This window comes from Sturnus vulgaris, chromosome 19 (assembly GCF_052056855.1).
Source record: "Sturnus vulgaris isolate bStuVul1 chromosome 19, bStuVul1.hap1, whole genome shotgun sequence".
In the NCBI taxonomy this organism is placed as follows: domain Eukaryota; kingdom Metazoa; phylum Chordata; class Aves; order Passeriformes; family Sturnidae; genus Sturnus; species Sturnus vulgaris.
Genome location: NC_142261.1, coordinates 3818698 through 3845641, shown reverse-complemented (window position 1 = coordinate 3845641; position 26944 = coordinate 3818698). Strand labels below are relative to the sequence as shown.

The 26944-nt window shown below is 46.4% G+C and overlaps 2 protein-coding genes across 3 annotated transcripts; one reads left to right on the top strand and one right to left on the bottom strand.

The window, feature by feature from the left end:
• Positions 1 to 1803: 1803 nt before the first annotated feature.
• On the bottom strand, positions 1804 to 22468 carry PTPN11 (protein tyrosine phosphatase non-receptor type 11). 2 transcript variants are annotated; one of them, XM_014875067.2, is made up of 16 exons: positions 22304 to 22468; positions 17937 to 18059; positions 16704 to 16898; positions 15470 to 15662; positions 14289 to 14405; positions 13598 to 13711; positions 10881 to 10977; positions 10277 to 10356; positions 10027 to 10185; positions 7129 to 7260; positions 6339 to 6493; positions 5704 to 5771; positions 5419 to 5570; positions 2736 to 2848; positions 2403 to 2504; positions 1804 to 2101 (listed from the first exon to the last, which is right to left on the bottom strand). In XM_014875067.2, the coding sequence occupies exons 1-15, from the start codon at positions 22315 to 22317 to the stop codon at positions 2435 to 2437; spliced, it is 1782 nt and encodes a 593-aa protein (XP_014730553.1). In that variant the 5' UTR covers positions 22318 to 22468; the 3' UTR covers positions 1804 to 2101; positions 2403 to 2434. The 2 variants fall into 2 exon arrangements, with proteins under 2 accessions (XP_014730553.1, XP_088032318.1); XM_088176192.1 differs by lacking the exon at positions 22304 to 22468 and adding an exon at positions 18447 to 18466.
• Positions 22469 to 22743: 275 nt separating this feature from the next.
• RPL6 (ribosomal protein L6) lies at positions 22744 to 26476 on the top strand. Its single transcript, XM_014875118.2, has 7 exons — positions 22744 to 22863; positions 23392 to 23634; positions 23727 to 23825; positions 24157 to 24300; positions 25160 to 25208; positions 25677 to 25861; positions 26272 to 26476. Exons 2-7 carry the CDS (start codon positions 23392 to 23394, stop codon positions 26422 to 26424), a joined length of 873 nt encoding a protein of 290 aa, XP_014730604.1. The 5' UTR covers positions 22744 to 22863; the 3' UTR covers positions 26425 to 26476.
• The last annotated feature ends 468 nt before the right edge of the window (positions 26477 to 26944 follow it).

The following is a 26944-nucleotide window of genomic DNA, read 5'->3' as shown; positions in this document are numbered from 1 at the left end:
GAGCTCCCCAGGATTCTCACCCATCCTGCAGCAAGAATTCCCTGCTTCCAAGGAGAACAATTCCCAAGGAAAGCCTCCAGAGGCAGGTTCTGAACGAGGTCAGGAGGCAATGCTGGCTGATTGCTGCTCACACAGCTCCAGCTTTTAAGACACTTCACAGGAACTGAGTGCTGAGAGTTGAGATTCCCTCGGGATCCTTTCCCTCCTTTCTCCTGATTTTTTTTCCCCCCCTGATTTCCCAGTTTGGAGCAGAGCAGCTCCAAACCTCACCTGGCTGTGTCCCCACCTTGCTCCAACCTCTGAAATGCAGAATTTGGCTCTGCACAGAGTTTGAGGCAAATATTGAATTACTCCATGCAAATCTCAACATTTCCAAGTGTTCAGCAGGAGGGAGCTGGGAATAGGGACAGGCTGGCAGGGGATGGAGAACAGGAATCTCTCTACCAAATCACCACATTTCTCTCTCCTCATCATCTATTCCAGTCTAGGAAGGGGTAAGGATTCAGGGCTAGAGCATAAGGCTGTGACAAAGTCAAACACATTTATGGTGTGCTGGTGACAGGAGTTCCAAAAAATCAAATCCCAAAGCCCCAAAAGACAAAAAAAGGACAAGAGGCCAAGGAACAAAATTCTGCTTAACATTAATGAAGCACCTTCATTCAGTTCAAACAAACTGCTCAAATATTGGAATTTGCAAAGCACTCTGAGGACCAGGGGATGGAAATCTCTTACTTCACCTCTCACAAAGCTGCAATAATTACATTCCAGGCTCCAGCAGAATTCCACCAGGAAGGCAAATAACCCCATTGTGGTGACACAGGAAGGTCAGGCATCCTGTGAGAGGATGGGAATCACACCTGAACACCCCTGAATGTCCCCAAAACCAGGGACAAGGTGCTGGGGGGACACCAATCCCCACTCGTCCTCCTGGTCCTGCCATCCACAGCTCCAAGGGGAGCTGCTGCTCCAGGACAGAGCCAGGGGAAGGAATTCAATGGAAGCTCACCAGATTTTCCTTGGGGAGTCTCTGGAAGATCTGTCTCCCTGACAATCACAAGTGCTTCCAGGTGATTTTCCATGGAATTGGGGCAGGAAGGTCCAGGCAGCTCCCAAAGGCACCTGGGGTGGGACAGTGCCCCTGGTGTGGCCTCATTGCTCCCTGTCCCACCAGGACATCCCTCCTTCCCTAAAAATCCAGGAGACTCCTCCACAGCTTCCACTTCCCTTCAGGAGGGCTCCCTGACACCAGCACTGGGTTACTGGTTTCACTGGTGTTAACATCCTGCAATTTGTTAATTAATACCTGAATTCAATCTCATTTAATCGAGCACAAAGTCACCACAGAGTGTCCTCACAAAGCACCCCCAGGTCACTGATTCTCCTGAAGGACACACAGAATTCCTGTTCTGGGCAGAGATCACGGAAAAGAAACTTTGTTTGATGTAAAAGCAACTTTGCATAAATTCCTCCAAAATAGCCCATCCAGCCACACAGCAAAATTGGAATCAAAGCCACCAATTATCACAAAAAAGCACCTTCATCTCAAGAACTGCTCACCCCAGGAAGCTCAGTCTGAGTTTGAAATGTATCAGGACTAATTTGATCATGCACTTGGTTCTATTCACGCTGGTGATCCACTGTTTTCCAACAATCCACATTGTTCCCATCAGTATTTTACATTTCATGTCACGGATTTATCCATGGCATTGCTCTCCCACCACCCACCCCCCACCCAGTGCCCCCCAAAAAACCCCCACAACTGCTCAAATAAGGAAAAAAAAAAAAACCCCACTAACAGCCATACTGTGAAACCAAAATACTATTTAAAAAAAAACAAATGGATGACAGTCCAACAGTTTGCAGGATTCGAAACTGACTCTACAAAGTAATTGTCTACCTTGTAGAAAGGATTTCCTTTTATTTGGAAAATGAGCAATTGGAAATTGGAGAGAAGAGATAAAAACAATCTTTAGATGCTCTGAAGTTTTGCCTACTGAAGGATTAAAACCGTAAATAAAAAGGTACCAAGCCCTCAGAGTTCACTGCTCACGTGAAGCTTCTTCCATCTCTTTCTTGACCTTTTTAAAAACCATTTTCATGTCTGGGAAAGGAAAAAAAAATGAAGAATTATTGAGGAAAAAAACCCAGCAGTTATTTCTTACTCAGGAATTGTACAGAAGTGCTCAGTTTTGACTCAATAAATTTTATGCTCAACCCAAAAGTCTCAACCGTGGCTTAGAAACTGTGTGGGTGCTTTGGTGAGATTGTGCATAGAGGTCATTAAAATTAAATTAAAATTAGCTTTTGGAATTCAGGCACCCTATGGGGATAAATTCCAAGCATTTTGGGCATTTCTGGGTACATTTCAGGCTGGACACAGCCCCTCCTCTGGCCATACACACCTGCCTTGGCCTGGAAGGCTCTGAACATCTTCTCATCTGAAACTCTTCTGCTGTTGCATCAGCCCCACATTTTCATATACTCTAGCACTATCTTCTCTCATTCTGAAATGAAATCAGGATTTAGAGTCCCACCAATCTCATTTGAGAACAACAACAAAAAAAAAACCAATCCTATTATACACACCACATAATTCAGGGACAATTCATTTCACTTGATTTATTTTCAGAGGCAAGCCCAAGACAACAGGGCAGGTTCTGGGGTAACTCAGCCTCGTTTGAGGTGTGTGAGGATGAGACAGAAGAGCTCAAACCTGAGAGCAGGACTGAACTTACTCTGGACACGTTGGGGTTGGGGTGCAGGGGGGGAGAGGGCTCTGATCCCCACTCGTCTGGTCCGATAACGAATATTTAATGTTTGTGTACTCGTGACCTTTCCTCTTGCTCTTCTGTGAAGCAAAGCACACAACAAAAAGCCAGGTTTGGGGTTAATAACAGCAACCACTCATTGAGACAGTGCAGCAATTGCCAGAGATAACCACGGGTGGTTTTAGGTTTGTCTGTGAGCACAGAGCTCAGTTCTGCAGTGAACACATCACTGAGCACACCCAAAGCTAAAACCTGAAAATCCCTGTCTGGGCTTGCAATGCAAGGTGGAACCAGCAGTTTGTGTTCTATCACCAGCTGTCAAAACCAGGTGGGGCAGTTTTCTTTATCTTTTCTTTATCTCTTCATTCTTTATCCAGGGAGGATATCTCCTGTTAATGGGCCACTGAGTCCCAGTGCATGGCTGATAAAATTCCATCATCCCACTGGGAGATGCTCCAGCCAGGGGGAGGAGCCAAGCATTTCCTACCTAGATAAAAGCTGAGATTTAAAACGTCAGAGCAGCCTTTTTCCACTGGATTCCAGAGGAAAACCAGACCCTTCTACATCACCACTACACCCTTGTCCAGGATCATTGCTTCAACAGAACCACATCTGTCACTGCAGGACTGCAGCCACCATTAATGGGACTGCTACCAACACCCTGACTGATGGAGTGTCAGGTTGTATCCTGACTGTCAGTGGTTTGGGTTTTTTGTATTACTGTATTTTTATTTTAATTTTCCCATTAAAAAGCTGTTATTCCTATTCCCACATCTTTGCCTGAGAGCTCCTTAATTTCAAAATTACAATAATTTGGAGGGAGGGGGTTTATATTTTCCATTTCAAGAGAGGCTCCTGCCTTCCTCAGCAGACACCTGTCTTTCAAACCAAGACAAATCCCAATTTTCCCCCATCCCACCAACCCTGTGAATGTACTCAATCCTCATCTCCTTGGCAGAAAATTCCCCATTTCATTCTTGAGCAGCCAGTGGGCTTCCCACTGACCTCATTTCCAGCCTGGAGCTGGGGCCAATGGAGCGACACCGTTGTTTGCAGGAGTTCTAATAAAATAATATCTGAGCCCATTAGGTTTGATATAAAAAGCAGCCAAGCTGTTATTTGGATTCTGCACATATGCTCCAGGCTGCAGCCAATTGTGCTGGCACCCAACTCCAGCTCCTGCCAGGGAATTACACCAGGAAAGGAACGGGATATGGATTTTTCCTTTTTCCAGGCATTCACAATGCCTGAAAACACTGAAACCTACAAGGTAGAAATTAAAGTTTTGCAGGGAATTGGAGATTGGGGAGGTGGTTGTGGGTTTATTCAGGGTTTTTAATGCTGCAACAAGTCCTGAGGTCTGACCCAGTCTCACAGCAGAGGCTGGTGGAGCCTCCAGGGAGTTCTGGCTCCTGAATTCCCATTAAGAACATTCCTAGGATTGAAGCTTTTCCAGGATGGTCTCCTGAAACTCACTCAGCTCATTATGGTGTTTCTGGTGATTCTTAAATCACTCTTAGCCAGCATTTAACAAAGCTGTCCTGAGCAGTTTGCTTGGGAAAAGTTTTGTTGAGAAAAATCTGGATTTGCTTCATTGAACCAAGTCTGGGAGAGAAGGATGGATTGGAGGACACATGGAATGCAGAATTTGTGGAATGCACCACAAGGACATTTTGTAGGAACCAGCTGATAAAGAAGAACTAACTCAGTACGTGTCAGAAAACCCCCAGCAGGGAAAAAGATACTAAAAAGATTAAAAAATGGACTAATTAACACAGAAAGCAAAAGGTACAAATCCCAACTGCTCTGAGGTCAGGGCAGGGAGCAGCAGGGACAGGGAGAAAACATCAGCTCTTTATCACAAAAACCAGGAAACTGCTGTAAAACCCCCCCAGAACTGGAGTGCAAGGAATTCCCTGAACAGGAAGGGGAAGGTCTCGTGGTTGTCACCACTAATTCCCAAACTTCTCTGATCCCACCACACTCCTGGAAGTGCTTTTTGTTGGATCACCACACTCACCCTTTCATTTTCCACTCCAACAGATTGATTTCCTACCAATAAACTCCTCAATTTGGAATTGGGAGTAATCAGCATTTGATTTTCCCCTTTCAGGAATGCAAGATTTGAAAACTTCTTAAAACACAAAGATAATGAGATTCTGCTTTAATTAACAGACCCTTATCTTTTATTCTTCCTTCACAGGAAATTCAATAATAGGGAGGAAATTTGAGATCAGGGAGCAGGGCTGGGGACAGGGAGGAGGGTAGGAGAGAATCCCACTGAAATTAAGGTGAGGATTCCACCTAATATTTTAAAGAGAAAATTCCACTCAGTAATTTAAAGACAGGATCCCACTTAATAGTGTAAGGAGAGGATCCCAGTCAATTTAAGGAGAGGATCCCACTTGACAATTTAGGGAGAGGATTCCACACAAGGTTTTAAAAGGAGAAGATTTCACCTGATCATTTAAGGAGAGGATTCCACCCAACGATTTAATTAATCCTTAAGCACAATGAACTGAAATACAGGAGACAGTTCACACCTTCAGACCCGGCCTTCCCACAGCACAAACCCCCCCAAAATCCCCAGGAATGCTGCTCCCTGCTGGAATCCTGCCATGCTGCTGTTGGATATTTGGGATGGACCCACCTGCTCCTCCTCGATCCTGCGCTGGAGGGTCTCGATGTAGTGCTGCACTGCCATGTAAATGAACCTGTACTGGGCCTCTGTCTGCACCATCCCTGAGCGCTGGGACCTCACCATCTGGATGGTCTTGGGGACATCGATGTCACAATCCACCCCTGGGGACATCCACGGCGATGGGGAGAGCAGGAAATGATCACAGTGAGGGTGGAGCTCACCTGAGTGCTCCATCAGCATTCCTGGGGTGGGGCTGTGAGCAGGCAGGGAATTCAAAGGGGAAAATGAAGGTACCTTTCTCTCTGATGATGTCAATGAGGATGTCAATGACAATGAAAGTTCCTGTTCGTCCAATCCCAGCACTGGAAGGAGACAAAAAAGGGAATTTAATTGTTTTGTTCTTTCTGAATGCACACCAGAACCCCAGCCAAAGGAAGAGTCTGGTATTAGGAGATTGGAGGCTTCCAAATTATAGCCAGAGGCTTCCAAATTACAGCCAGAGTCAAACCAGAGACCTCAGAGAAGGGACAGCTCAGCACTTCTGTCCCTCAGTGTTTATAAACACTCCTTAATCAGAAAAAACTCATAAAGTCAGATTTAACATTTCCTTGCCTAAAAACCATCTCATTTACAAGCTGGGAACACTCAAAAAGGACAGAGCCCTCACAGGTGGGATGGGACACCAGAATTCCCATCATCCTGCACTTGAAATGTTCCAGCCAGGACTGGTCCCATCTTCTCATCTAAGAGCAGAAATTTTCATTTATACAAAGGTTCACACTCTGCAATCCCTTCCCAAGGGATGACACCCAGAACGTGACATTGTACAGACAGAAAACAGGGAATTCTGAGCAATTCCCAGGCAAAGCTGTCCTTTTCAAAGGTCTCAGATCCCCAGGAGTGGCAGGAGGAACCCAGCCCACCCTCACCTGCAGTGGACCACGACAGGTCCTGCATCAGGAATGCTCTCCTGCTTGTGGTGCACCTCCTCCAGGAAATCCAGGACCCCGCCGGGGTCGCTGGGGACGCCGTGGTCGGGCCAGGTGCGGAAGTGGTACTGCCACACCGTCCTCTCCGTGTTCCCCTGCACGTGAGCAACACACAGACTAAACCCTCACCTCCAAATCCAGCTCCCTGTGGGCACAGCTGAGTCCAACGAGGAGGGGCAGATCCCAAACCCAACACACGGCACCCGCAGCTCCACCATTCCCAAAGGGGGCGACAAGGCAGAGCCCTTCCCCATCACACCCTAAACCCCCTGGTTTGCTTCTCCTCCCTGATCCAAACTCTTCCTTAACAGAAGTGTCATTTCAACACTATTTTCTCACCTTTTTATCCCTTCCCTTAAGTGAGTTTTCCACACTCTGGCCCCACACACAACCTTTCCTTCCAATCCAACCATCTCCACGAGTGAGCAAACGCCTGGCAGGATTGAAGTGTCCTCAGTTAAAAGCATTTTCCCTCCTCCCAGATTCCCTGCAAGCTCTGCAGCAGTTCCTCTCCTGCCAAAAGCTGCTTAGGTAGGAGAATCTTCAATTATCCCAAGGGCAAAGAGAAAGATGGATGGAACTAAACGTGGAGCTTCAAAGAAAGGCAGGGCTCCATTTATTCATCCCCGAGTGCTTTTATTGATTCCAGAGAAATGGGCTAATCCTGCCCATTTTTCCTCTGGTGATCCACAAGCTGAACAAAAAGGACAAGAGTTGCTCTTGTACTCACCTGGCCGACTTTGGAAAGTTTCAGCTCTCTCAGGGTGTAGTCGTGTGCTGCACTCTCCTTCACGTTCCGCACACGCATCACCCCGTACTCCTTCAGGGAATATTCATCAGGCCAGTACTTCACACACTTACTCTGCAAGATTTCAAAATATTTAAAAAAAAAAACCCAAGAAACAACAAACGACAACAACAACAACAAAAAAAAAAGGAATAATCAGGCAGGAAAAAAAGGCTGATTTGCAAACTGGTTAACACAACCCTAAGCTTTCATTTCAGAGTCCACAGAGGACAATCAGAGGTAAAGAACATTTTAATGGGAAGTTTTTCCTCTCCATAACAAACACTGGATAATTTCAAACAGGTACAGACCACCTCTTCTCTTAGCACCTTTTGGGATATTTTGTGCCTGGATCATTTCAAAACCTGGAGATGAAAATCCTGCTTTTTGTACCCCCCAGCCATGGGTCTCAAAATATAGAATTCAGCCCCACAGGCTGTTCCACAGCCCAAACCCTACAGACTACAAAAGAAATAAAAGTCAAAGGTAGAAATCATTTCCAGAAATAAAACTTGGATGTTTGCTTTTCATGGCTTGCAGCAGGAAGGGCTGACACAGCTCTGGTTCCATCACCAAAGAAGGTTCAGGCTCCTGCAAAGGGAGCAGCTCAGGGGTCTGTGGCTCCAGAAATTCAGAGTTTGATGTGTGCTGCTCCTCCACCAAGATTATCTTTGCCCAGGGATAAATTCCATCCACTGAGGAATGGATTCACCTATCAGCACATGGATTTGGCTCCTGTGACAGCTCCTGGGAATGCAGCATCACAGCAGAAATTATTGTAGGAACAGCATCTAGCAAGAGCAAACACACACCAAACACTCTGTATCCTACAGAGCAATAGGGTCTGCCTGCAGTTATTCTGAATATTCAGGAAAAAACACAGCACAGGGAAGCTCCTTCTGTCAGCCCAAGGCAGAGGAAGATGGCTGAACACATGCCCACGTAGGCAACAAGATGCTTTTCTGCTATTTTTGCCCTTCTTCCCCTGTCACAAGGGGAGAAACTGAAGCAAATCCACTGAAACTGAAGCAAATCCACTGATTTTGGGGGGTGCCAGCAGAAATAACTTGCAGTTTTCAATGCAGAGCTCCGAGCAGTTGGTAAAGCAAGTCTGAACAGCAACATGATGTTAAAATAAGCTTTACTCTGCTGGAAGGGTTGCTGAACTGCCTCCAAAACTCCAAAACTCTTTTAATTTCTTAGGATTTGCTGCTTCTGCACTTTAAAGCACATCCAGGACTCGATGCAGGGCTGGGATGTTCCCCAGTTCCTCCCTTCCTCAGGCTATGAGCTCTGCTGCAAAGGGTTCTCTCCTTCCTGCAAACAGCTTGGCCTGAGATAAAAAAGCTTTGATTTGATATCAGGGCTGGTATTTGCAATTCTTTAAGAAGTGGAATAGGCATCACAAAACAATCGAGGGTAAAGGAAGAATAAGCAATGCAGCACTGAGGAATTAAAGTGTTTTCTCCAGCAAACTTTGGGAAGAATAATGGAGAAACTGCAGAGGAGCAGAGGCCATTCAGGAGGTTCTTAAAAAAAATAATAAATAACTTGAAGGAAGAAAGGTGTATTCAAGTCAACTCTGCCAAAAGAACTCCATGATTTATTTCTCCTCTCCCAAAACAAAGATTACCACTGGGAAGGGAGAGCTTCTCCCTCCTTCAAGGAAGGAAACACAAATCCTGTCCCTTTATCAGGGTGATGAAGTGACAGAAGTTTGCAAAGTCTAAAGAAAAAAAAAAGTCAAAGACTAAAGAAATAAAAATTCACAAGACAAAGTCTAATGGCTCCAACAAACAGCACCAGTGGCAGCTTTGACACCTCAGTTAGGGAGAGAATCCTGTAAAATCTTCTGTTATTTGTCTTCAGTCCACACACCCAAAGTTCCTGGGGGTGAGGAGCCTCTGCAATCATCAGTCACCCACAGAAAAGCTTCAGGTTTTAATTTGATTTTTTTCCACACGTGATGCTCCTCTAAAAAGGCAACAGCTTTCCCTTCAGAAACAGATCATGGGAATATGGAAAAAGGTAAAAAAGCTGGACAATGTGTGTGGAAGAAGCAGAGAAACTTAAAAAGAAAAGGAGAGAGAATGGAAAGGGTTTATCAAACAGAAAAAAAGATCAGAAGCAACAAATTCCAAAGATAAATCCATACAATCCCCAGGAGCTGAGTGTGGCTGCTGCCAGGATATCAGTGTTCAACTATTCCTATTCTTTCCTGCCTTGTGTCATTAAAAACCAGAAATAAACTAAAATATCCCCAGGTTTGCCACAGGCCAGAGAGCAAAATAAGATCCGTGTGCTCCAAAGGTAAATGGAGATTTTTGGGATACACCATTGCAAGGAAAATTCCTCTTTGAGAGCATGAAATCCTGCCAGAGCAGTTCCCAGGTAAGAAGGAACATGTCTATGTTCAGTCTTGTAATAATAAAATCCCATAATTCTGCTTTTTTAGGGAGGCCCATACAGGCTTGATGAGCTAAAATAAATGGCAAGACTTTTGCTCCAGGAGCAGGGAATTTTTCCCTTTAAGCTCCCAGAATTCCTGCTTGGCCACATCTCCCATCCCTAAGTTTGAAATACAGAGATTCACATTCAGCAGCTAAAATTTCAGTAGGCAAACCTTAAGAAAGGGAGGCTTGATGTGACAGGAATCTATCCCCAATTCCCACAACCATCAACAAAAAAAATAAAAATAAAAATCAGACCTTCCAGAGCTCCAAGGAATCTGGTGCCACACCAGATTCCATAAATAAACTGATTGATAAATCAATTTATCTCGATCAGTTCAGTTCCTATCTGTCAGGACCTTTCCCAAGGCCAGCTGGAATCTGATTTTACCTTTCCTCTTTCCACTTCTTTCGTGGTCATGACAATAACTCGGGAATTCTCCTGGAACACCATCCTCCAGAAATCATTCACTGTGTTCTGCAGGCAGCCTTGGGTAGCAATGTAACTTTTTTTTGGCTTTGAGTTGTTGCACTTGGTTTCAAACTCAGGCTAGAGGGGAGAAAAAAAAAAACCCAGCAATTTAACAAATGGTGACAAAATTCCCTTGGATTTAGGGAAGAGGAGGTGGGAATACACTCACCATAATAATATTAGCATTGATATAGTCTGAAACAGGTTCATTGGGATCACCATCATGGAGAACAACTCTGGTGTGATCAACTGCAAAAACACACATGGGTGTCAAACACTTGCATTCTACAGCTGTGAACACACAGCAGCTATTAATTCATCATCAAACTTAGTAAATTAGTGATTAGAATATTCCAAATTGCCTCTTTTTGCTTCCTTTAAACAAGTGGCTGTGGCCAGCTGGGCCAAAACTTGTCCAGGGAATTCAGGAACACAGGGACACTCAAATATTAAGTCAAGGCAAAGTCTTGGGATTTGCATGTTGCAGTCCTGTCCCCCAAATTAATCCTCTTAAAATTTAAGCATTCCAGCCTGTTGAGTAACAGTTGAGGGATATGAGGCTACTAAATGAAAGCTGAAGATAAAAAACAACATTGCAAATATCTACAAAGTGCAAATGTGTGAACTCAAATTGGAAATCATGGGATAATCCTGATAAGAGGGGAAATTATCATTAAAGAGAAGCCAAATCCCAGTGATACTTAATTATCCCTGTAGTAATGAGGAAAATAAACCAGAGTAAAATCAAATGGCAAGGAAGGGTCGATACTTACAGGGTAAAATGTTTTTGTATCTATTTTTGTTCTTGTTTTCCTGGCGCTGCCCTTCCTTACGGCTGTAGAGGAGTTTGCATTCCTGCTGCTGCAAGGTCTGAGGGCAAAGCACAGACAGGGGGGGGATCAGAAAAATCAGGATGGTCTGGTCCATCCTCACAGCAATCCAGAGAAAATGGAGCAGAGAGGCATTAGGTGATGACAAACAGGTTATCCATCAATTATCCCAGTGAAGGAACAATCCAGAGTGGGGATTTCTGGAACACAATGTCCCAGGGACAGCAGCAAATCAATTCTGTCCATTTGGGGGACAAATCTCTCCACTTGCAAATCTCCCTGGAGCTGGAGGCACCAGGATCCCAATGCTTTGCTCCAAGTTTTCATCCCCAGATCAGTTCTGACCCCACAAAAAGGAACATTCAGGCTTTGGAAGCTGCTCCCCTCATCATTCCCACTCTCCAGACTCTTGCTTTTATTTAACTGGCACATTTGCTCACTCCTGTCTCAGTCTGATACTCCCTCACTTAATGACCTTGGATAATCAGGCTCATCCTAAGGAAAAGAAATTCAAGAGATGCAAAGTTTTGAGCTTGTGACAAAACAGAAAACATCCCTCCCCAAAAGAACTGCCTGTGGAATTCCAGGCAAAAGGACTGAGAGCTGAACTTTCCCAGCAAGTTAAAGAATTGAAGCAATTAAATGTGTGGAAACCACATCTTCCTTCCCAGAGTTAATTATTATTGCCTGGAGCATCCCTGAGGAGAGATCCACGAGCAGCAGTGACTCCCAACAAGCCCATTCAGAGCTGGAACAACACAACCATAAATCTGGAATATCCTCCTCGACTTCACTACAACATCCCAGCACTAAGCTCAGAAATAACCATTTTTCACAAGGAAAAACATTACAAGGACTGCCAGCATTCCTGTCTGGTGGTTCCTGGGACAAGAGGCTCGTTCCTGCCTGGAGACAAGTAATTTAAATTCACCATCTGGGCTGGCAGCTCCTGAACAGCACAGACAGGGATCCAGGGACAACCTGGAGTGTGTCCCCTCTCCTGCCACCACGGGGGACAGCTGGAGCTTCCCTGAGGGGAATGGAAAAGCAGGGCACTAAAACTGCTAGGAGAGGGCTCCATTCCCAAAAAAAATAAGGGTTAGTGCTGGCCTTACTGAGAGCAGCAAAGGGGAAAAAGAAATGCAATGTCTCACAGGGAAAAATCCTTCATTGATTTGCTTTTCCTGCTGGAATTTTCCTTCTGTAAGGAAAACACTTTGCTTCTAAGGCCTCAGTGAGAAATCCACTCCAAGAAAAATTCCTCCAATGTGTACCAGAGGTCAGGGAAGAACTGTGAATTAATAGCTCAGTTATATTTTGCCAAACCAATGATCCCTTCCCACACACAAGACTTCTGCTGACTTCCTTCCCTCTCCAGATGGAATTCTGCCCATTCTGCAGCCCTGCATCAGGGACTGTCCCCCCCTCTCTGGAAAGAGAAAGGAGAAAGTTTAATCCTCATTTTCTCATTTCCCTATACCATCACTTCACCATCTGACACTCCCCTCACACACCTCTGTGCTAATTCCTTCCCTTTTCATGGATTAATTTTCCTTCTCCTGGCAATAATCAGAGCACACTGGACACGACATTTAGCTAATGGGTATTTCTGATCAAAGAGGGTTTCTCCAAGGATGAACTTTGCAAATCCATCACCATTCAGGAAGTTTCTCAAGCCAGCCTCTCTGGAGCTCCTTGAGCACTTCCCAGTTTCCTGTTGCCATCTGCTGGTGGAATTCCAGACTCCACTGGTGGTCCTGTGTGTGAGGTATAAACCACTCCATCATATCCAGCCTGGAGTTTTCCAGGAGAGGCTGGAGGGGGCTTGGAGCAACCTGGGATAGTGGAAGATGTCCCTGCCCATGGCAGGGGGTGGGGTGGGATTTAAGGTCCCTCACAACTCAAATCGTTCCACTATCCCAGGCTGCTCCAAGCCCCAGCCAATCTGGCCTTGAACACTTCCAGGGATGGGGCACCCACAGCTTCTCTGGGAAGTTTCTTCCAAATTCTGGAAGGATTTCCTCCCAATATCCCATCTAATCCTCTTCTAGTTTGAAGCCATTCCCCCTGTGCTGTCCCTCTTTCTGGAAGAAAAGGGAATTCCTGGACTCTTTCACACTCTTTCTGGAAGAAAATTGGAATTTTGCCTGCAGAGAGAAATGAAACACCAAAACAAACCAAAAATAAATCTCCAGAAGTCCAAGGAATGCATATAATCCATGGTGCTTCATCCCAGACCTTTCTACCACTTCACAATGGCTTTAAGATCCCCAAAAACAAGTATCAAAAATCCACAAGGACAAGGTTAATGGATGGGCTGAGAAATGGAAGTTTCCCTAAAGAAATGGTTCCCAGCTTCCCAAACAGCAGAAGGAATTTGAAGGATTGTCCTGGTGGGACAAACACATGAAGCCCCCTCATGGTGGGGAGGATATCCAGGAGGGATTGTGCCAGGAACTGGATAAAAAGCACCCTGAGAATCAGGAAAAAAAAGGCAAATATTTCAAGTCATGAGAGCAGAGCTGGCAAATCCCTGGAGATGGGAACAAAAACAGAGATTTGAGGTGATGGAGAGGAAGAAAACACCAAGAAGGCAGAACCCAACGTGACTTTGGCAGTGTGAGATTGGGGGAAACATCCTTTGGAATGTAAGGAATTACCTCAAACTCTTCCCAGAAGCCCTGCTTGACTTTATCCGTGGTCTCTGCCAGTTTGCTGAGCTCCCTCACCCGGCTCTCGATCTCGGCTGCGTTGATCCTGGTGGTGTTCAGGGGCTGAGACACACACACAGAGCACAAACAGCACAGGGTTAGCAAAGAGCACCCATGGAAAGGCAATTCCAACACAAATCTCCAAAGATAAGGAGATTTTAATGGGAATTTTAGGATCCAGGATTTTCAGATGTCAGAATTTTGGAATTTGAGCAGAGGGCAGCGAGGAAAGGGACAACGAGCAGTTGCTTTTAAAGTTTCACAGTTTTTATTTAATACTTTAAATAAAAGTATTTTTTCTATTTAATAATTAAATGTGTCTATTTAATAAATTATTTACTTAAGAAATAAATTTTATTTCTATTTATTTAATAAAATGAGAAATTGTCTCATTTCTGGAGCTGCCCTGCAATTCCCACAGCCCAGGATGACACCAGGAAATTCTGCACATCAGAGACAACACTCTATCCTTTCACAAGCCTAACAAAAAATTGTTCCCATTTAAATGACTTTGTCACCCATTTCATGAAGTTTAACTCCTCTTTTTTTTTGTTGCCTCAAAAAGAAAAAAAAAGTCTTGCAGAATATATGGAAAATATCCTGGAGGTGGCAAAATTCAGGGCTGGCCTCTCCTTCTCACCTGTTTGAGTTGCAACACAGTGCCCAAAGTCTCTACCATGGGGTTCTTCTTGTAATGCTCCACCAGATCTGTCAGAGAGTCAAACTTCTCCCCTCCACCAACATCATATTTGAGATCCTGGAAAGACAAATCCTCCTCAAAATAAATGAGTTTCCCACCAGCACAGCCACAGCACCTCTAGGCTGTGCCTCGCATCAGAAATAACCTCTGAAATTGTGTGTAGAAGACTCCACTGAAATCTTTCTGCTAAAGGAGAGAACTTTAACAACTAAAAACACTGCAGGACATCTCCTCTCTTTGCCATCTCTTTGAAAATCAGTTTATCTGCTTTTTTAGAGAGTTTTAGAGATTCCCTCTGAATCAGGGTTCAGGCAACTCTGGAGCTACAGGATGAGAATCCAGGAATTAGGGGTTTGAATTCATTTCCAAAACTAAGTGTATGATTGGGTCCTGAAGGGCTGGCACTGCCTGGCACCATCCCGATTTGAAGGAAGCAATGCCAAATTAATTTCCTCAAAGACATAAATGTTAACTGCAAATCAGAGAGGTTTTCTTGAAAAAATAAGCATATTCTGGTAATTTACACTCCTGGTGGGTCATTTCTATCACCAAACTACTTCTGTTACTGCACTTTAGGTGTTTTTATACAATTTAGTCATTGCACTGTCTTTGGGCACAACAGAAGTAAAAGAGAATAACAAAAACCCGATTTTTAAAAAAATTCTATGATTATTTTTTAAATAGCAACTCAGGGAAATAAATTAAATACCAAAACTGTAATTTAATAATATTTCAATGAAGAACTACCCTATACTAAATAGAAGATTTAGATTTCAGGGCACTCCTTGGAGTGAACACTCATTTTTCACAGGCTGTTGATCATCTATCAGGTGTAACTGCCTGAACTGACAGGAGAGAGACATCTGTGGATGGATCTCCATTTATCCAATCATTCCTATTTTGATAAAATCCATCCAGGAATCTGCAAAGGCTCCCTGAAGCACAGCAAAATGTGATTTGAGCCAGAAGGCCCTGACAGGAGCCAGCCAGCCGAGCAAATTTTGGAATTTTGATGCCATCAAAGGAGTCATTTGGATCAAAGGGATGACCTGCAGCAAGCCCAGGGAAAAAGGGAATGTATGCAGAGCTCCTGGGCCCGTGGGTTCCCTGATTTTCCTTACCTGGCAGTGGATCATGACGTGTGTCACTTTGGATTTGCCATCGTTGCTCTCTCCTTTGTCATCCCCCGTCCTCACAGAAAGGACAAAGTCCCCAGGGTGGCTCTGGCTCTCCCTCACCAGGAAACTCCCATGTTTCCCTTTCTCTGTCAAGAGTTTCTCAGCTTCTCTCCCAGAGAGATGCCCGTGAAACCACCTGGAAATGAAGTGACACAGAATGAGACACTCTGCTTAGCACTCCAGCTGAATCCGCTTGTTCCAGGTATTTATTTATTACAAAATGTAATCCTTCTGTTCACTCAGCAACACCCAGCTCTAGGGAAAACCTCAGGTGGTAAAAAAAAACAAAGAAAAGAAGCCTTGGAAGTGTCCAGGTGCACACCAGTGAGGATAGAAACACTTCAAAGCACTTCCATGGAGTTTCCTACAAGGTTCCAGTGAAGCTTTGATTTGGATCCTTCACAACAATCCCACTGGATTCCAACAAACACCAGGTCACACTCCAACCTTCCTCTCACTCAAGGCATTCATTCTTCTTTCATTTCCTTCATGAAAATTTCCTGATAAACTTGTGGAAACTTCATACTTTGAGACCTCACCCTTCTATCCCATTAGGAACTGGAGAGGATAATCCCAGCAATCTCAATTCTTCAGGAAATAGGGCCAAAAAAGCATTGATCCTTCCCACCTCTGTCAAGGCATTTTGAGGAGTGAGAATATTTTTTAATATTTTTCCTCATTTTTTCACTCCTAGGAATAAAAAGGTTTAGTTCTGACCCCTGACATTTCCTCTAACCCAGAGTTTCAAATTCTCCTCATTAACCAAGCTCCTCAAAGCAGGAGTTTGAGGAGTGTGAGGATTTGTACAGCCTTCACTTTCTACCCACTGCTAGGAAAAGCACAACAAGTTATGCCCAGAAATATCCCTGGGAATTCCCTGCAGCAACAACAGCACCAGGAGAATTCCTCCAATTAAACATTCCCCCAGTAAAAATAAGGGGAATTCTTCCCTCTTTATCAGTCCTGTCCCAAGGAAGAACGCTGAAGGGAACAGGTTCTGAGGCCTGGATTGCTTCACCTTTAACCACATTTATTCATCTATTTTGCAAGGAACCTCCCTGAAACAAATCCAAGGTTGTGGCCACCCTTGTCCCAGATGGAGGCTGAGTGTTAAGAGGGATAAACACAGCATTTATTAAGAAGCACCAGGACATTGAGGTTCCACCACTTCTCTGACCTTTCAGACGTGGGGTCAGCACAGTTGAGGGGATATTTCAGCTCGATGACATCTCCATTCTTTTCCTTGAGCTGCCCGTGGTGTTCCATGTAATACTGGACCAGCTCAGCCAGCGTGGCAAACTTCTCTCCCCCATAGAGGTCATAGTAGTCACCTGTGTTCTGGATCTTTATGTGGGTGACAGCTCCAGTTCGTCTAAGATTTGAAAGACAGGACAAAAAAACCCTTCCCAAGTCAGCTGATCACTCAATCACTTTTATATCTGGTGATGCCTGAGCTGGAGAAATCCACACTCACAATTCCAGCATGGAATTACTGCAGAAGGGCTGAGCTACTGCCCCTCTGCTTCAGCTTCTCTGCCCAGCAGGGAGAACAGGAAAACCATTCTGTGCTGGGGAGGGGTCCCTGAAGGCAGAGCACACCCTGCAACCCCAGGAGCCCCACCAGAAACCCCACAGCAAATCCCACACACAGGCACAAGGGTGGAGGGTGAGGGGAGTTCAATATTCTGGAGAGCCCCAGCAGAGCTGCTTTGCTCCTTTCTCCAGAATTCCCAGCAGCTCCCAAGGCCTCTCCTGCAGGAAACATTTGCCTTTGCCTGCTGCCACAGTCTCTAATATTAAGGAAGAGCAGCTCCCAGCAGGAATCCCCTCCTGTGCCACAAGGCCCCTTATCTCACAAGTATCCAAGCAGCACAACTCTTATCACCAATCCCACTTTTCCCTTTTCCTTTATCTACTTCCTCTTGCTGTCTTTTCCCCATCCCTACCACGCAGTGTCAGGGGACAACTGTCACAGAAGGCCTATTTTGGAAGCTGAAAAAGCCACAGTTGCCCTTAAAAACGTGCTGACTTTTCCTGTGTGAGGAGAGTCTGGATTTCCTGCTGGATCACTAATTCCCAACACCTCTGCTCCTTCCAGCTGCTTATCAAATGGATTTGTAAAGGGCTAAAAGCAATGTTATTATCGAGCTGTTTCTGCTTCCCCTGAACGTTTTTGTCCTGCTGTAAAATCAGAATTCACTCCCCTCCAACCTAGAGCTGGGTGAAAGTGTTTGAGAAGCTCTTCAGGGAAAATGGGAGAAAACGAAGAGGGAAAAGTGAACAACACTAAAAAGTGATCTGAGCATTCTTTCACCTTTTTTCAAGTTCATCCACAGCTCTTTCCCCACGGGACAGCAGCAAATTAAGATCATTACCAAGCTGGGGCAAGACTGGAAAGATCCAAACTCACCTAACAGAGAGTGTGAAATCTCCTGGGTTACTTTTGCTGGGCCGTGCCAGGAAGCTGCCATCGACTCCTCTTGTTAACAGCAGGTTTTCTGCCTCCACCCCAGTGATATTTGGATGAAACCATCTAGAAGAGGTTAAAAATAAAGAATGTTAATAAATAAACAGCAGGATTTCAGAGTTAACTCACACAGAGCAATCCGACAGCTTCCAAACTGAGTTTTGCACTTAAATTAATAAAATTTCTGCTCATTATTAGTTTTACATTGCAACTTCATATATTGCATTTTTTTGGTAAGCCCAAGAATTACACTTATCCCTACTCTGACTGCCTGGATTAAAATGATATCAAAGGTACACAACATAAACACAGACCAGAAGTGGTATTTCCTTACTGCAGCGAAACACAGCACACAAAGAAACTGAAAGACAAACAGGAAAAATACCTAAAAATAAAACAAAACATCCAAAGTGACACTTGACAACATTGTGAAGGTTAAAAATTGAACAAAACCTCATGGTTTAGGGCACAGCTGAGGGGGTCAGGAAGGAACTCCCTGCATGGACACCCCACTGCTCTTCCTCCCAGGAATGTGGAGCTGGGGTCGGATCTGTCCCACTTAAATACAACCACAGAGGAATCTCCCATTGATCCTCACCACCCACAAAGTGCCCTCAATGACTATCCCAGAGCTCAGCAGAGCTGGGGCTGGGCTGTGGCCAACAGCTCTGTGTCCCCACCTCTGGCATTGACTTTGGAGACTTATTTGGAGCCACTCGGTGTCACCACTGCCTCTGCTCTTATCTGGAATTTACCCATTTTTATTGCAGCCCTGAAAGAGTTCTGCATGGGAGGACTTGGTGAGGATTTTAGAAGGCAAATTCTAAAAATAAAGCATCAGAGCAGGGGTGTGAGCACCTCCAAGATCAGCTCTGTCACCTTTGCACTCGGTAATTAAAAATCACCTTTGATTTTCAGAGTCAAATCCTCATTCTTGTGTGCTCAAAGAACTCAGCCTGCTCCTCTTTGTTCACCTCTGGGTTCTTCCAAAGTACAGCAAAATATATTCAAAAAAACTCCACAGTCAGGCTCATCACAGAGAGAGAGGAATGTTATATCCAGAAAAATTGAACAGCATTCCTGATCCTTCCTGATCCAGTCAGCATTTCAGGCTAAATTGCTAAATCAGCAAAATATGAGAGCACAAGTCTAAATTTAGGGTTATAATTTCAATTGTTGCAGCAATTCCTTCTCTACTGAAAAGCTGTCAATATTCCCACCAAAGCCTTCTCCAGACCATTCTCTTCAGAAATGTTCTGGAGTTTTAGGATTCTAGAAAATCCAAATCTCTAGCAAGTCATTCAAATGGGAATTAGGATCCATTTCAGAAATAAATTGTGTGAATCTTCTTGTGAATCTTTTTTTCCCCCTAATTAATAAGATTCTACTTGCACCATGAAAATCTGGTGAATTGTCCCCATCTTTCACCGAAGAGCAACACAGAAAATATCAAATTTATGCACAAATGGAAATTTGTTTATGAACGGAAAAAAAACATTCAAAAATATTTCCAAATTATCACAGCAAATGGGAATGAGCTAATTAATAATGTTACATTTATCTATTTATATTCAAAGGTCAAGCAACTGCACAAGCATCAGTACCTGGGATGAACTGAACATTAAATAACACATTTCAGCCCACAACAGGTTGCCTGGAGAAGGTGATCATATATTTACCACATTTCCCCTCCCAAAATTTTACTTCCATTAGAATAAAATGAAATGGAAAAAAACTCACAAAAAACGGGTTAATGCAGTTATGGATTAATGGTTAAAAATGCAGTAATAATTTGAACAGTTTGCAAGTTTTTTTAAATATGCACAGGATTCAAGAGAAACCTTGGTAAGTTTTGGAGTTTATAGCAAAAAATATCTAAACAGACAGAGGAGTAATTATTGGGATTGGTTATCCAGATTTATTATATTGACATTCCATAAACTTTAACCAAAGGAATATCTTCTGTACCCCACCCTCAACCTTAAGGAAGTAGCTGCACATGAGTTGCTGCAGTAAATGAAAAAAAAGATAATTTATCTGCAGAGGTGACTACAAATAACCTGTTATTTAACCAGCACTTAAAGGAGAGGTTAAACACACAATCCATGGTTCAAACCCCAAAAATCTCTCTCCCACATCCACGCAAAGATGCCAAAAGCCAAGTGCAGCAAAGCCAAGCTGCACCTGGGAGGGTTTCTTGCACTTTAAGTAACTCTGGCTCTGCTGGCACCTCGTCCTGCTGCTCCCTCAGCTCCGTATTTTTGGCTTTGAGTAGGAAGCTGCATTTGTCAGCCACCCCAAATAGCAGAATGGGGGTGTCAGCGATCCCTGCCAGCGGTTCCGGCACGAGGATCCTCCTTGAAGTGCTCCCAACCTTGGGGCTGCAGCCCTTCCAAATGGGGAGGGGACAGCCAAGGGCCAGCGCTCACCAGTGACACCCCAGGACCTGCTCTCACGTTTCCTTTTATAGGGATGGAATGCATTTTGGGCTTTTTATCCTGCTTTCCCTCCCCATCTCCGTGGGAGCAGGTGCAGAGCTGCCCCGGCCAAGGGCAGTAAATACAATCACAGAAGTCACCCAAACCCACGCTCTGGCCAAACTGGCTCCTCACCATCCTTCCCAAGGGCTTGGAACACACCAGGCCCAGGCCATAATTAGTTCACAGCAAGGTGGAAATGTTGGTAAGAAAGTAACCAGTGAAACAGCAGCGGCTCATTTACAAAAACCAAGGGGGGTTATCAGCAAAGCAAGGAACCTTCTGATGAAAAAAAAAAAAAAAAAAATTCAGGGTGGAAAACCCATCCAAAGGGACAATCATCCCTTTTTTGTTATCGTGGTCCAGCAAAGACCAGCAGGATCTGTGCTCCCTAAGTCACACACTGCCAGCACATTTCTCTCTCACCAAACAAAAAGAAATAAATCAATACAATTTTCCATGCAATGATTGGGTTTTTTAATCACCTTTGCAAGAGCAAAGGAGAGATGAAATCAGTTCTGTCTCAGCTGTCACAACCACAGCACTGGGGATGTGCTGACGGGTACTTTAATTACTCCTATTTATAGGCTCATCAGTTGATATTTCCCAGCTTTTTTCAGTCTCCCTCACAAGTTACAATTTAGGGCTATGAGCAGAGGAACAGTATTATTCCTGGCAAGGAGGAAGTTCACAGCGTTGCCAAAAGGTAACTTGTAGTCTTGTTCCCAGTGTGAGCAGGGACATCCAGAAAACACAAGATAGACTAAAAAAAAAACCTCCACACAGTTCAAAAAACCCCAAATCCTACTATAAATGGCCATGGATTGAAACCAACTCATCCAGATTCACCATCTTGAGCAGAAGAAAGAGGACAACTTACTCTTGGAGAAATTATAATTTAAGAGGAATTACTTTAGAGGTGAATTGAAATTGTGGCTGCCCCATCCCTGGAAGTGTCCAAGGCAAGGTTGGATGAGGCTTGGAGCAACCTGGGATAATGGAAGGTGTCCCTGCCTGTGGCAGGGGATGGAATAGGATGAGTTTTATGGTCCCTTCCAACCCAACCCATTCTGGGATTTCATAAAGCCCAGACATTTATCCTGCTAAAAAAAGATAAACATATTTATACTCTTTTCTATGACAATAATTCATCTGAAGCCCAACATTCAGCCAAACCTCTAAGTCCAAAAGGACACCGGGTACCAGAAAAACATCAAAATTCATTAAAGACAGAGAAGCTACAACAAAGAAATGGGTGCTGCTGTTCGTCGTTGTGCCTTAACAGTGCCACAAGGGTTTGAAATGAGAGTGAATGCTGATAATGGATTAAGAACGCAGGAGTGGGGAGCTCAGGAACACTCGTTTGGCAGCTGGGTCGTGTTTTAGGGTCGGTAAATCAGCGGTGCTGGCCCTCGATGGATCCCTGAGCCTCGGTACCGAGCAGGTTCCGCACACGAACAATTCAGCCCTGGGCTCCGGCGCTCCATGGGGACACTCCCTTGAACCCCCCCAAACCGGGGGCACCGGGGCCGCCAACGGGATTCGCAGAGACTGGAAGCCAAAACAACCCCTGCAGCCCGGGGAGATTCCCCTGGGAACGGGATCCGGGAGATCCCCCCGGGAAGGGCGGGGTGGGGGCTGTAGGAGGGGAACATCCCCCGGGAACTGACGGGAGCGGGCCCCGGGAGATCCCCCCGGGAACGGGCGGGGCGGGCGCTGCCGGGGCGGCTCCCGGGGGTCCTGCCCGCCCGCAGGGAGCAGCCCCGTCCCCGCAGAAGCCGCGGCCCCTGCCCGCCGCCCTCCCCGCCGGCGCGGCCGCCGCTCCCGCCTCACCTCCGCGATGTCATCTTCCCCCGTGGCCCCGGCGGGTCGCGGTGCGCCGGCCCCCACGCGCCGCCCGCCGCTCACATGGGGGTCCCGGCGGGGCCGCGGCCTTCGGGCGCTGCGGGGAGCGCGAACAACGGCGGCCTCGGGCCCGCGAGCGCGGCGCGGCCCGCCCCGCGTCACCGCCCGCGCCGTCATCGCCCCGCGCCGCGCCCCGCCCCGCGCCGCCGCTCCGCACGGGGGGCTGCGGGACCCCCGGTACCGGAGCGAGGTGACACCGCAGCCTCGCCCGAGTACCGGGTAGGGCACGGAGCCGGCCGAGCCCCGAGCGGACGCGGGTTAAGCGGCGGCGGCGCTGTGGGGCCGCTCTCCGGGCCGGGGGTCCCGCAGCCCCCAGAGTGGGCGCGGGGTCTGGTGTCCCCCTCGCTGGTGACCCGGGGTTGCCCCGGGCAGCGCGGACCCTCGCGGACTACAAGTCCCGTGCTCCCCCGCGCGGCGCGCTGACGTCAGACGCCGCGCTGTCCTTAGCCCGCGCACCCGGATGTGAGTTCCTTTTGCTCCCCCGGAAGGTGAGGATGGCGGAGTCTCTGTGGTCGGCGCCGGGCCCGCCGCCCTCCATCCACCGCCATCCGCTCATCGGCGGCCCCACTGCGGTCACAGGCGCGGCCCGGCAGCCTCGGGGAGCGGCGAGGGGCCTGGATGGGCGCGGGAATGGGGAGGAGCGGGAGTGTCGGCGGTCCGAGCGGGCGAGGCCGCGGCGGGATGTGGAGGCCGCGCCGGAGCCTCCCGGGAGCTGGGCTGGGGCAGGGCCCGGCAGCTCCCGGTGCCGGGACAGAGGCGGCTGCAGGCTCGGGATGTGTTTGCGTCTCCTCGGGCTTCTCGCCGAGGAGCGCTTGGATGTGCGCTGGAGCTGTTGTAACCAGTGTGCAGGAGCATTTTAAATCATGTAGAGGCGCACAGGTAGCAGGGCTTGGTTAGCTACGGCTGGAGGAGCTGGCTGACAGCTACTAGAAAGGTGTGAAGAACGGTTTGGATTCTTTTATTTTTATTTTCTCTGCTCTATAACGAGCTCTAAACCCTGCTCTGTGTGATCGCAGATGGCGGGTGAGAAGGCGCCGAAGCCCGCGGAGAAGAAGCCGGCCAAGAAGAAAGGAGGGGAGAAGAAGCCGGCGGAGCAGAAGCCGAGCCAGAAAGCAGCAGGGGACAAGAAGAAGAGGGTGAAGAAGTACCATGCCAGCCGTAACCCCGTCCTGGCCCGCGGCATCGGGAGGTATTCCCGCTCAGCCATGTACGCCAGGAAAGCCCTGTACAAGCGCAAGTACACGGCCCCAGAGACAAAGGTAGGGTGGGAAGCACTGAGGGAATAATCGCAGTTTGTCGTGGTGCCTTTTGGTTTGAAATGTGCTGAGTTTTCCTTGTTCTTTGCACACAGATAGAGAAGAAGAAGAAGGAGATGCCTCGTGCCACCATCACTAAGCCAGTGGGTGGAGACAAGAATGGAGGCAGCCGGGTGGTTAAAATCCGGAAAATGGTATGGAAAAGCACCGGGATGCTCGTGGTTTGGTGCAGGGAGCTTTAAGCTGGGTGATGCGCCTAAAGGGAGTGATATAGGGACATCAGCTGTATTTTCTTTGAGTACAGACACAGTGTTCTTGGGAATTTAGGTGGGAATTCTCAGTTCTGTGTGTTGCTGTGCTGAGGTGGAAGCACACACAGATACAGAGCTGCGCTGTGTTCCCAATCACCATCTGCAGCAGAAATCCTTCGGAAAGCTGAACTTCAGGGAAATGGGGAGAAGCTTTTTGAGGAGCTGCTGTCCTGTGAGACACAGATGGTAGAAGCTGCTTGTGCTCTGTTCCCAGCCCAGGTACTACCCCACGGAGGACGTTCCCCGCAAGCTGCTGAGCCATGGCAAGAAGCCGTTCTGCGAGCACAAGCGGCGCCTGCGGGAGTCCATCACCCCCGGCACGGTGCTGATCCTGCTCACCGGCCGGCACCGCGGCAAGGTGGGCACGGCTCCTGGCAGGGCTTTGGCAGCGTTTCAGACACCCTGAATTCCCCAGCTGATTTCATCTGACACTGCTCGGCCACTGGGTGTAAATCTGTGATTTCTGTCTGGGTGTTTTCCTTGTCCAGGGAAGCAGAGGTGAAATGTTTGTTAAATTAAGGTTGTTATGAGCAGAGCTGGAAATGAAACAGGCTCAGCCAGTTGCTTGGACAAAATGTAGGGAGTCTTGCTGCAGAACAAAGCCAGTGCTTGTTTCTGTTGCTGCTCCTGCAAAGACAAAACTTTCTACTACAGAAGTTACTGCAAAGGAAAAATCAGATTTTCATTCTTAATCTAATTATCAGGGTAACACTGGATTGTTAAATTGGGTTCTCCATCCTCAGGATGGTCACCAACATATCTGGCATCCTTTATTTTCTTGAATTCTCTGTCTTTGATTTCCTTAATTCCATAAAGAATGCTGTAGGAAACCTTGACCAGAAGCGGGGGTGGCTCTGATGGTGGGATGTTGTGAGGTCCTTGAGGTGTTCATCCAATTCCTGCCTGTAACTCATACAAAGGATTTGGCTGCTGGGATGGTGTTGCCATCCTGTAGGATGGGGAAAGAGTAAAGCTGGAGTAATTGGCTTTGCTCAGCCTTGAGAGATAAAGCTTGTGGAGAGTCACACACTGCTGGAGAGGAGGTACCTGAAAGTGCTGGAGCTTGGATCATAAGGTGGCAGCTTCTGAGATGGCACAGCTGACCCACCTGGAGCAGTGTCAGTGCTTTTACCAGTAACAGGGGCACAATCCTAGTTTGCCTGTGGTATGGGAGCACTAGGACCTGAGGATTGATGTCCCATCTCATTTCTTTCCAGCGTGTTGTGTTCCTGAAGCAGCTTGATACTGGCCTTCTGCTTGTTACAGGTAAAACATTTTATTTAAACACAGTATTTTTGTTTTTGGAGGGTTCTTTGGGTTTTTTAAGTTCAAGTTTGTCTCTGGGGTCAGTAGCAGAACAGATCTGCACGTGCTTGGTTTGGAACATCAGTGACAATCACATTTTGTGGTGGAGTCACCACTCCTGGAGGTGTTGAAGGAACAACTGAATGTGGCACTCAGTGCTCTGCAGTAGTTGATAAGGTACTGATCAGTCAAAAGTTGGATTTGATGGTCTTTGAGATCTTTTCCAACCTTAATGATTCTGTCATTTATGACTGCAGGGAGGTGGAGGGGAGATAATTAAGCTTCAGTATTTCTAGAAGGTTTTGAGATTTTAGCTATAGGCAACTCTGAAAGACCTGGTCATCACACAGACTACAAAAATTTACCTTCGAGGCAGTGGTTTTCATCAGAAAAGCTGACCTTGCTGTCTCTTGTCTTCTCTGCCTCCAGGCCCCCTGGCTGTCAACCGTGTCCCTCTGCGCAGGGCCCACCAGAAATTCGTTATCGCCACATCCACAAAGGTGGATCTCACTGGGGTGAAAATTCCCAAACATCTCACTGATTCCTACTTCAAGAAGAAGAGGCTGAGGAAGCCCAAGCACCAGGAAGGAGAGATCTTTGACACTGAGAAAGAAGTAAGGGACAGGGTGGTTCTTTCTTAATGCTGCAGGCTAGGCTGGAAAGGGGGAATTAGCAGGAAAAAAAAAAGGTGGATTTTAAGTAGTCATTAATAAAGTGAGGTGATGCCATTAAAATGAGCTAACCCCCTCTTTTAAATTTGGGGATTTTTCTCAGAGAAGAAGGAGTTACTATTCCAGTTAAATGTCTTTTTTGACCAAGAAATGCTGTCACTGTATTGGCTCCAAGGAGTGCTTCAGTGCTCCACCACCTTCCCATTCTTGAGAACAGACGGGGGAAGGATTTCTTCCAAATTCCAAAACTCGGGGTTTGGAAAACTCAGGGTTTGCCCTGAATTTTCTCCTCTCTCTCTAAAGGATTCTGCAGTTGCTTGCAGGGTTTTAACGCTGCTCTTTGTGCTTTGCAGAAATACGAGCTGACGGAGCAGCGCAAGGCAGACCAGAAGGCCGTGGATTCCCAGATCCTGGCACGGATCAAGAAGGTGCCTCAGCTCCGGGGGTACCTGCGCTCCACGTTCTCTCTCTCAAATGGAGTTTATCCTCACAAATTGGTGTTCTGAGCATTCTGGAAGCACCACATTAAACTCCAAAGGAAAAAAAAAAACAAAAAAAGCAAGGGTTTGTGGTGTGTTCATTGCAGTCTGTAACAGCAGCTCTTGCAGTGCTTGTTGCTGTGGGGTGAAACTGAGGGGATGTCGGTACTGACCAGAATTTGGAGCGTGAAAAATTTAGGGTGGAATTTTGGCTGTTGTCTTTTTGTGGTGGTTATTGGATTTCTTTAACTCTTTAACATAAACAGGAATTCAGCTTTCTTAACTCTGAACGAGTTGGGAAGGGATCCTGAACAGATTTTGCTTTGGGAATAGCAGTTAATGCCAGGCTGACACAGTGCAGAATAAAATCTGGATAAAATATGTCTGTGCTGAAGCCCCAGCAAATAAATAACTTTTTAGAGGTGTTTCAGGAGCTATGCTTTGATTTTGAAGTGGAAATGCTGGGAATACTCCACAGTTTTGCAGGTTTAAAGTATCTGAAAGTGAGTGGAGAAGGTTAGTGCTGTAATCAATGTTCTTACACAAA

Excerpts from the sequence above, each read along its gene's own strand:
- PTPN11 (XM_014875067.2), bottom strand. Across the intron at positions 14,406-15,469 it reads ACGTCATGATCCACTGCCAG|GATCTCAAATATGATGTTGG; the intron begins GTAAGGAAAATC and ends TTGTCTTTCCAG. Across the intron at positions 2,505-2,735 it reads CCAACCCCAACGTGTCCAGA|AATGAGAGAAGATAGTGCTA; the intron begins GTAAGTTCAGTC and ends ATTTCATTTCAG.
- RPL6 (XM_014875118.2), top strand. The coding sequence starts at position 23,392 with ATGGCGGGTGAGAAGGCGCCGAAGCCCGCGGAGAAGAAGCCGGCCAAG. Across the intron at positions 23,635-23,726 it reads ACACGGCCCCAGAGACAAAG|ATAGAGAAGAAGAAGAAGGA; the intron begins GTAGGGTGGGAA and ends CTTTGCACACAG. Across the intron at positions 25,862-26,271 it reads TCTTTGACACTGAGAAAGAA|AAATACGAGCTGACGGAGCA; the intron begins GTAAGGGACAGG and ends TGTGCTTTGCAG.